This window comes from Vigna unguiculata, chromosome 9 (assembly GCF_037176805.1).
Source record: "Vigna unguiculata cultivar grain cowpea cultivar isolate G323 ecotype 2 chromosome 9, ASM3717680v1, whole genome shotgun sequence".
In the NCBI taxonomy this organism is placed as follows: domain Eukaryota; kingdom Viridiplantae; phylum Streptophyta; class Magnoliopsida; order Fabales; family Fabaceae; genus Vigna; species Vigna unguiculata.
The window spans coordinates 39,658,151-39,668,431 of record NC_140800.1 but is presented as its reverse complement, the minus strand read 5'-3'; the positions used below and the strand labels follow the sequence as shown (position 1 = coordinate 39,668,431).

Sequence of the window (10,281 nt, the reverse complement as noted above, 5' to 3'; positions counted from 1 at the left end):
AAAATTGTAATTGTATCTCTAACATGAACATCTTCTATGTAACATGGCTTGTTTCATAATCCCTTGTTAGGACATAATTTTCTCTCCTTCCATTTCAAAGCTTGGTTTTCTCACATATGCAAAGCAGAGCTTCTGAAGACGGTGTATGAAGTTAAGCTTTTGAAAAAAATACTTCATTGTTTTTCTAAAGTTGTTCCTCCACAGTTGGGCAGCATATAAGGAACCTAATCCTAGTTCAACTCAAGATGAGGTTAGGATAAAAGCGCATCGATTTGTGTTTTACTTTATATCATAGTTACTGTAAATTGAAAAGGAAATCGACCCCAGAGTTCACTGAAAGTGTCTTTCGTTTTTCCAAGTGGTAGGGGTTGATGTGATCTTTGACCCAGCACACTAACGAATTACAGACAAGCCAAGGTCTTATACAATAAAGTTGAAATTACAGACAAAAGTAAAGTATCTTTTAGATTCATTACAGAATGACAACATCGCCACTTTCATTTGACTAGATTTGAACAAAACAAGATCCATTTGCTACATCGGATTAAGCGAAAGTCACAATAATTGGCGTATCAGTATGCATTTTCAGCTAAACACACAACTGCTGCTACATGCTCAAAGTCAATGTGTCATTTATTTTCTCACACTAGTTTTAATTCTAACTCCAACTTAACAACCCTCATAACAATTTTTGTGAAAGTTTATGATCTTGTTTCACTACAGTGTAGCTATGTATCCTTTTTCCTGTAGCGTACCATGCTTGGTTTCACGCTCAAGAATGAGCTAGCATATACTTTTTCATTTTTGTATTTTATTTTCTCCACCTTGAAGTCCATGAATTGTGTGAAGTGGGTGGGTGTGTGCAATATCCGATGGGTTGCACGTGGAGCCAATATTATTATTATTATTATTATTTTTTTTTTTATCATTGAGTACATTAAAGTCTGAAAACAAAAGCCAGCTGTCTTTTATGAAAGAAGCATTCATGAAAATTGTGTTTGTTGTGTTGTGATCTAGAAAGTAAGAAAAGGAGAGAAAAATGCGAAGACATTAACAATTCAAACACTTGGTACTACCAAAGAAGAAGACTTTACCAAAAAAATCATCAGAAAAGGGGCTTTTTTGACTTGAAAGAATGAAGCCAAAGAAGCTTTTGCATGGTCTCCGAGGGCTATAATTGAAATCTTGGGGGGCTTTTGAGAAAAAACAAACATTGCAGCAGATCATATCCATGCCAGCCACACTTATAGCTGCTTTGCCCCTCATAATAATGTCACCTAGTTTTATATTTTTATGCTTAGACTCATCTTTACTCCTCGAATCTTCTAACTGTGGAAACCCTCCAAGACTTCTGATTCAACAAAAGGGAAAAAAGGGTTCTTGCATAACCATCATTACTCAGAGGCCATAGCATCACAAAAAACTCAAAATCATCATAACATGGAAGGAAGGTGGGTCACAAGAAAGTTTGTGGTCTGGCCTGGTTCGGAAGATCCTACTAAGTGGAATTCATTTATACTGCTTAATCACGCTAACCCTAATTAAGATAATAGGGGTATGTATTTGGTCTAGGGTACATAATTATGGGGTAAAATCTCCTTTCCCCCTATTTCATGTTCTGTGTACACCAGTGGAATTTTCACTTTTGGGAAATATTAGAGATGATTGATTTGGATATATAATAGAATCAAATGATGGACCTAGCATGCGTTGATACGTGTAACATAGTGAGAGACAATTAGCAGAAAATTAGATGAGCTGTTTGAGTATGATTTAAGGTTGTTATGTATGAAAGGAGACAAGACTCGGATAAGCAGTGATTAATTATGAATGTAGAGGCATCATAGATTCAAACTTGCATCATCATGAAGAGAAGAAAGAAAGGGGTGTCGTCTCCCAGAAGAAAAAAAATCTAATCGATGTCTTTTATATCAGTCCTATAATCATAACTTGGCGAAAGGTGATTTACAGTATACATGCATTCAAACCTAAAAAGAAAAAATGCGTCGCCTTATCATTGTATTTAATATCAAAAGTTTCTGTTCAATGTCTGTCTGCTGGTTAGATTTTGTGATTGTATTATTATGACAATCGCAACGTTCAATGTGATTGAATCATTAGGTCGCATAGCAGCAATACCAAATGCAACATATGTTTTAGAATAAACCATTTTCTAAATTTAGATCTATGTCTCACGTAACTTTACTGTATACAGTGCGTGTTTAACAAGGAAATAATTACTTTAAAAGTCGAAATTTAAATTTTCTTATACATATACAGCGAATCGAAATATAAATCACTGTGAAACTGAGTTTCTGCATGCAACTTTTGAGTTGCTGTGGTGCACTTGTTTTGGTTTGTTTTTGGGCTGTATAATGTGTAGTAAAAATTTGAAAAGAGTGTTTGGCAAGAGGACAAAAGATATTATGAAACCGGTATTGAACAAATAAATGGTGGTCCCAGAAAATGAGTGTAATTGTTGGGGTTCCACTCTGGTGTAAAGATGAAAGGAGCATTCACTTTCCGATTTCTGTGATCATGAGACAAACTCTTTTCTTCCATTCCCATATGGGCATATACTGTGTTTTCCTTCTTTTTTAAATTAAGACCAAACTCTTTTTTTTTTTTTCTAACACAAAATCTCTTTCAAGATATGTCTCGGACTCAGATGTATACTTTTAAAACATAAATAAAACTTTGAAGATAAGACTGAATGGGTATGTTAATAGTTACATTACAAAATTGAAAAATTATTACCTCAAGCCAAATTGTGTTTCATTTAATGCAAAAAGTGTTATATTTAAATCAAAACCGAAATAAGATATAATTTTATTTTTTTTTGTGTTTGTTTCAAATCTATTTAGAAAAAACATAAACAATTGAGCTTAATTTTCTTCCTCTTATTCAGGTCACATGTACCAGATCGTCAAGGTTTGAAATATTTCCATGTGGTCATTACTTTCAGTCATTTTGTGGCATTTGACCTAAAAATAAGAGAGAAATTGAACATTGAACCCTTAACAAATGAAATGACCGGTGTGAACAAATTAAAAATATAAGAACCTGAGGTCGTATAAACAGGAATCCAATAGCTTAAACGAAGAAATTGAGTCAATTTTCATAGAATTTTTTTTTCTATTTTTATATGATAATAATTTTTAATTTAGTAATTGTCTTTAACAAAAAAAAACATTTGTGTTTAAAAAATCATTTTGGAAACAAATATAATCAAATAATCTGATGACATTTTTTTTTTCAATTTAACCGTTAGTTTTTATAGATGAAGTCTATTATATACAATTGCCTTAAATATTAAAATAAATTATTGGTTATAGTGGATATTATCTATATCTATAATTTATAACTATATATAAAGGAGATTTCCTCTTTTGTGTTCACATTTCATAATTCTAACTTTACCCTTTACAATTTAATTATTTATTAAATTTTTAAAAATTAACGGTTAATTTTACAAGTTTCTATAAAACTATTTACTTATCTCCTTCTTCTTTTTTCTCCTCCTATTCATCAACAGTTATTTTTCTCATATTTTCTCCATACATTTCACTTTAATCTTTATAAATATACTTATATTTTGTTCATCTATAACAATAATAAAGAGGATTCCCTCTTTTGTATCCACATTTCATAATACCAATTATACCCTTTATAATATAATTATTTATTATTTTTTAAAATTAATGGTTATTTTTACCTATTTTCTATAAAATTGTTTATCTTATTTTTTTTATTCATCAACAATTAACTTTTCTATTCATTTCACTTTATTTTTAACATTTCACTTCATTTTTAATAAATATAAATTTATTTTATATATTAACTTAATAAGATTACACTATTATCATCTACTAAGATACTATTATTCATATTTAAAAAATGTGTATATATACAATATAAAGAGGATTCCTCTTTTTGTGTCCACATTTCATAATACCCGTTTTATCCTTAATTATTTTAAAAATTAATCTTTTGTAAATAATTTATTTTTAATCATTTTTTTAGAAATCTCTTTTGTCTTAAACCATTATTTAAAATTTCTTTTTACATATTTTATTTTCTTTTTAATTTTATATTTAACAACTATTTTAAAAATTATATATTTATTATTATCTTAACTTAAATTTTTTTAAAATTAAAAAATGCAACAGGCGCTGTCGGACTTGTATGTTCGCTAGTATTATTAATTAGAATTATCTTTAGTGGAGTCTACGAAAAAACAAAAACTACTCTTAAGGAGAAAGATTGATTAAGTGATTATTAACATTTAAAGGTCAAAGCATTTTGAGTCAAATAATATAATATTATAATATTGAAAGATAAAGTTATGTATTATTTTAAGTTCTCCTGTGATAATTTAAATAACTTAAGATATTAACCATCTATATATATATATATATATATATATATATATATATATATATATATATATATATATATATATATATATATATATATATATATATATATATATATATGCTATACGCACAATATATATAGTATGATACATTGTTATTTCTCTCATCCTTTTTAGTAAACAATTTTCTCATCTTTCATGCACATATATATAAGAAATCAAATTAATATAACATATTTGCTAGTTATGAAAATAAAAAGAAATAATGAATATATAAAGCATTATTTTATTTCAATGTAAAATTATCTTATCAAATTAAAGATATATAAGGCAGATTTAAAATATAAAGAAGTACAAATCTTATCTTACAAATTAATCTTTTAAAATTAGGGCATTTACTTATTAAAATGACATCAGAGTCAAAATACAGTTAAAACAAATTAAAAATATATAAATAACTGTAAATATCACACCTTACAAAATAATTTATATTTTTTTTATAAGAAAATATATATATATATATATATATATATATATATATATATATATATATATATATATATATATATATATAATAGAGTACTTTGGAGTACTCTAACCCTTATACACACGTGCTTACAAGTTATTCAAATACATGCATAAAATAGGTTTTAAAATTTGTACTTTAAATAAAAAGCTTACAAAAATTGTTATGTATAACAAAACTACTACAAACTGTAGTATATTATGGTATAATCTAAACAACCTAACAACACAACACATTAATCTATTAAGATATCATAACAACACAAATCCTCCACTAAAAATTTACGACGAAACTAATTCTATAAACTAAATTTAAACTTCACTTCTTTGAAAAAATTATAAATATATTATTTATATATAGAAATATAAATCTATCTTTTACTTTATATCCACCCAAGGTTATAAAAATATGATGCAACGAACTAATAAAAATATCGTCTAAAGGATTGGTGGCCCAATCATAATTAAATTCTAACTAATAATTAAATACTTTATAACATAAAATAAATCTGTTATCATAGTTTTATAACATTAAAAATTAAATTAAAATATCATTTTATAGTTTCTTAAGATTGAAGTATTCATAGAATATCACATTAAATATATCTTAAACCTTATTAGTTTATGTTTTAACAAAATAAAATAGCTTGTATTAGAAATAAGATGTTTAGATATAGAATAAAAAAAATGTCAAATTCATATTATAAGAATCAAGATATGTAAATGATTATAATATATGTTTTGTAAGAAAAAAAAGTAGTAATAATTGGCATGATACCTTCTTCCTTAATTAATATTAAATTAATTTTTAAAACAATGATGAAGTTCTTTACCGAATTTAAACTTTTATGAACCGGTTTTCCTGTTATTGAGATTTATAGTTTTCACACTCTTGAGAAATGATTATATATTATTTTTTTCACACGTGTTTATGAAAGCTTTATAGAAAATCAAAATTTATAAGAAATTCTACAAATTAGTAAATGAATAAGTTTATTTTAATTTATAAAAACCTATATTTATTATGCAAGTGGTAGTAAACAGTTCACGGGGTTAACAAAAAGTGGAAGAAAACGGTCAACTACAAGAATAAAAGAGAGATGCAGCTGTTGGGAAATACAAAGTTGATTGCTTTCATATGATTAATTTATTAATCACATTCAATTTATTTACATTTACTTTTACTTTTACACTCATCAGCACTATGTCAAGCATGCCCTTATAATATCAACCAAACATTTCCCTAGCAATCCCTTCTTCATCAACAACTTCTTCTGCTAAACTACAAACCTTCAACAAATTAAGGATCAAAACAAAAAAAAAAAAGGAAAAAAAAGTGAAAACTCAAACAAGAGTAAATAAAATCTATAACCATAGGTCAGAGGAATGCTCATCAGAAACTCAACAAAAACTAGTTCTCTGAAAACTCTCTAGGGCTTTCACTACATCTCTTGCGCATGGCCTTGCACTGGGATCTGTTGTGGTGCAGTGCAGCGCTACATTCATCATCTCAACCATCTCCTTCTCATACCTCAATGCATCTCCACCTTTCATCACAGGATCAATCCACGTGTCAACATGACAATCAGAGTAGCAGTAACGGGCCCACTCCACAATAGTCTTCTGCATGCCATTGCCTGCTTCTATGTCTATGGCGTTCCTTCCCGTTAATAGTTCAATCAGCATAACTCCCAACCCATATATCTCACTCTTCTCTGTCACATTTTTCCTTTCTCTTGTCTCTGAAAATGTAGAATCAAGTGTCATCACTCACACGAATCCGACAACAAAACATTAACGTATGACATAACATAAGACATTGTGGATTATTATCATGAAACTCTAATACATGTAAAATAGTGATTTAGTATAGTACCTTGGGCAAGGTATGGCAAACATGTCATTATGGGAGGGGTGACCTTAAGGCGAGGGACACCTTTGCTGTCGACCCTAACTATCTCCCTTGCAACCTCTCCCACCAAAACCATGGATGAAGCGTGAGAATGCAGGAATTTAATCGCTTTTGAAACGCCAACAGCAATCTTGCAACGCTGTTTCCAACTTAAACTATTCACAATCTCGCTTAGTTTCTTACTCTCTTCGTGTTCGTACACCAAGTACCCTCTCTTTCCACACCTACACGTCCCCATAAGATTGAAGATATTGGGGTGACGAACCTTTCCACCCTTCACTGTCTCTTCCCACATACTCGTCGAAAGAGAATTCAAGTCACTGATTTCCATTACCATGAACTGCATGCCATTCTCCAAGCACTTCCCTTCGTAGGAAACCCAGTTCCTTCCTTTGGACACAACTCTTCCCTCTTTAACAGCAGAGAAAACATTATCCACCTTCATCGACCTCGCTGCTTTCGAACAAAAGAACTGCACTTCCCAGGTTCCGTCTTCGTTTTCCACTTTTCGCACTTCCGACAAGCTCTTTCTCTTGTGAACATAGAAGATGAGTAAAGAAGCTGCTGCGAACGCAACCAGTGCTAGTAGAAAACACAGCATGATGAAGAGCCAGGTTGGGTTCTGGTTATTGCTTTTGCACAGTGGCAACCCGCTTGAAGAGTCATCATCACGGTCGCAAAGGTTGTTGCCGGTGACTGCACTAGCGTTGATGGCGAGGAAAGCGCCGGTAGAAGGTAAACTTCCACGAAAATGGTTGTGTGAAATGTTGATCTGAACGAGAGACTCGGTGCTGCCCAAATCCTGCGGAATCTCGCCGGAGAATTGGTTTTCTGACAGGTCAAGGAGGCCGAGAACCGGCATCCCGGAGAATTTCATCGGAATTTCACCACTGAGCTGGTTGTGACTCAAATCTAAGGCTACAAGCTTCTTGCACGAGCAAATTTCTTCTGGAATGTTACCAAAGAGTTTGTTATTGCTGAGCTTCAATTCCACCAGCTCGGATAAGCTTTTATAATCTAGTGGAATAGAACCTGAGAATTGGTTGTTTGATAAGTCCAAGTCCTCAAGAATTTGTGTCCCGAAAGAGCTAGGGAGTTCTCCAGAGAAGTTGTTGTTGGCCAAACTGAGCATTTGAAGCGACGGCATGTCCCATTTTCGTTCATCGATCCTTCCCGAAAGTTGGTTTCCAGAGATATCCAAGAAGTATACCTGAGGCAGTGTGGTTAACTCCGGTGGTAATTTCCCCGAGAACTTGTTGTTTTGTAGTCTCACTCGGCGAAGGCTTCTGCAAGAGGTTAAGCTCTTCGGGATTTCTCCTTCGAAATAGTTGGAGAAGAGGATCAGCTTGAAAAGACTACCTGAGTGGCATATGTTATCTGGAATCTTCCCTGCGAGGTTGTTGGTGGAGAGGTCCAGCACAGTGAGGTTGCTGTGTTTTCCAAGCTCCTCAGGAATCTCACCTATTAATCCGTTTGACCATAGCTGAAGAACCTGGAGCCGAGGCAAAAATGCAACACCCTTTGGAATCTTCCCAGTGAAATTGTTTGAGAAAAGGTGGAGAATCTCCAGCCTCTGGAGCTGAACCACGCGCTCAGAAATCAAACCCGAAAGAGAGTTATCACTGAGATCGAGTGAAATGAGCTTTTTCAGTTCGAAAATGGATTGTGGAATTGGACCACTCAGTTTGTTTTGATAAAGAAAGAGATATTGAAGCTCGGTGAGGTGTCCGAGAGACTGAGGAATAGGTCCAGTGAGGTTGTTGTAGACAAGGTCGAGATGATTCAAAGAGAGTAACTCTCCAATGCTACTTGGTATCTCACCTGAAAGGTTGTTGTAGCCCAAGTAAATCCACTTCAAGCTCTTCATTCGGCCAATTTCCTGTGGTATCTTATCCACTAACTGGTTTGAAGCCAGCGTAAGGTACTGCAAAGTGGTCATGTTGGTGATGGAATTCGGAATCTTTCCTACCAAAACGTTTCCTCCAAGATCAAGATACCTCAGGCTGGAAAGCAATCCAATTCGGTGAGGTATGTTCCCTGAAAACATGTTGTTGGAGAGATCCAGAGTTTCAAGGTTTGAGAAAAGCACGGAAAACAATGGCTGAGGCAAAGAACCCGTGAAGTTGTTGTTGCTGAGGTTAAGGTAACGAAGTGGAGACAGAGAATTGAGAGAGTAGTTAAAAGTGATTTCCCCAACAAACTGGTTATTTGAAAGGTCGATGTTTGCGACGTATGGAAGTTGAAAAATAGAGGAGACCTCGCCGGTCATGTTTTTTCCCGAGAGCACCACAGCGTTAACGTGGGAAGCGTTAACGTTGTTGTCGCAGGTGACGCCATGCCACCTGCATGAAGTGGCAGAGGAAGTTTCCCAGTTGGAGAGAAAGTGAAGCGGGTCATCGATGGAAGCTTTGAGGGATAACAAAAGCTGAACCTCTTTTGGATCTCCGTGGGATGAGTGGAAGTTGAGCATGAACAAGAAGAGGCATATAAATGTCATGGATTTTGTCTTTGAAGATCCTTTGGCCATGTCTAGCTTTCTGATGAGTTTTATTTTTTGTGAAGCAATTCAGTGTTCTATCTTCTGCCTTGGATTTATCTCCTCGGATCCCAAGCTGTAAAAAGTGCATAACATGATTAACGTAACTTTTTAATTAGATTAGTGATCAGTGACCAAAGTTCAATAGCATGTCAATTAAAATAATCATGGGCAGAAAGAAAAAAAAAACACACACACTAAAGTATTATGAAATATTCTTTATTCTATGTGTGAATGTTTTGGAAAAAGACAAAGGAATATATGTGTTGTTGTAACAAAAATGAAAAACACATATGCAGCTTTTGCAGGTGGCTATGAGTGATGAGTTTGACTTCTAGCTAGCATTAATTTCATGTGAGTCAGTTCATGTGCTAAGGGACATTATGCATGCGCCAGGATATATATGAAGTTGGAAGAGAGAATTTGTAAAAGTGGCATAGATAATGAAAAGATATAAATTACGTACCTAACTATCATAATTGGAGGAGTACTTAGTTTCTCAGGGTCAAAATGAATTGAGGATAGAGAAGAATTGGATTTGAAGTAAGTAAAGAAAGGGAGAGAGGGATATGGTGAAATATTGATGGAAATACTATTTGAAGAGGATGTATTGGACGTGAGAGAGAGGGGTGTGTGCGTGCTTAAATAGATGGGATGCTACAAGAACTGGAACTGGGCACTGAGTTCATTCATAACTACGAAACTGCCCCTTGACTTCTTAGAGATTGGCGTTTGAACACAAACGGTTGAAAGAGAAACAGGGACAGATGTTGGAAAAAGGCTCTGATTTTGTCGGATTGTTACCAAAATGCTCTTTTTTGACCGACTCACTGGCAGAGCACTTGAGAAAGTGACAAAGAATTTCTGTAACCGTTGAAAACAAACTCTTCAAACTCTTCCTATTATTATATTTAAATCACTAATGAAAAGGTT

At 33.0% G+C, this 10,281-nt stretch overlaps 1 protein-coding gene across 1 annotated transcript; it reads right to left on the bottom strand.

The window, feature by feature from the left end:
- Positions 1–6,007: 6,007 nt before the first annotated feature.
- LOC114163015 (Leucine-rich receptor-like protein kinase family protein) lies at positions 6,008–9,976 on the bottom strand. Its single transcript, XM_028047058.2, has 3 exons — positions 9,815–9,976; positions 6,777–9,424; positions 6,008–6,642 (listed from the first exon to the last, which is right to left on the bottom strand). The coding sequence occupies exons 2-3, from the start codon at positions 9,337–9,339 to the stop codon at positions 6,302–6,304; spliced, it is 2,904 nt and encodes a 967-aa protein (XP_027902859.1). The 5' UTR covers positions 9,340–9,424; positions 9,815–9,976; the 3' UTR covers positions 6,008–6,301.
- Between the last annotated feature and the right edge of the window lie 305 nt (positions 9,977–10,281).

Excerpts from the sequence above, each read along its gene's own strand:
- LOC114163015 (XM_028047058.2), bottom strand. The coding sequence starts at position 9,339 with ATGGCCAAAGGATCTTCAAAGACAAAATCCATGACATTTATATGCCTC. Across the intron at positions 6,643-6,776 it reads TTTGCCATACCTTGCCCAAG|AGACAAGAGAAAGGAAAAAT; the intron begins GTACTATACTAA and ends CTACATTTTCAG.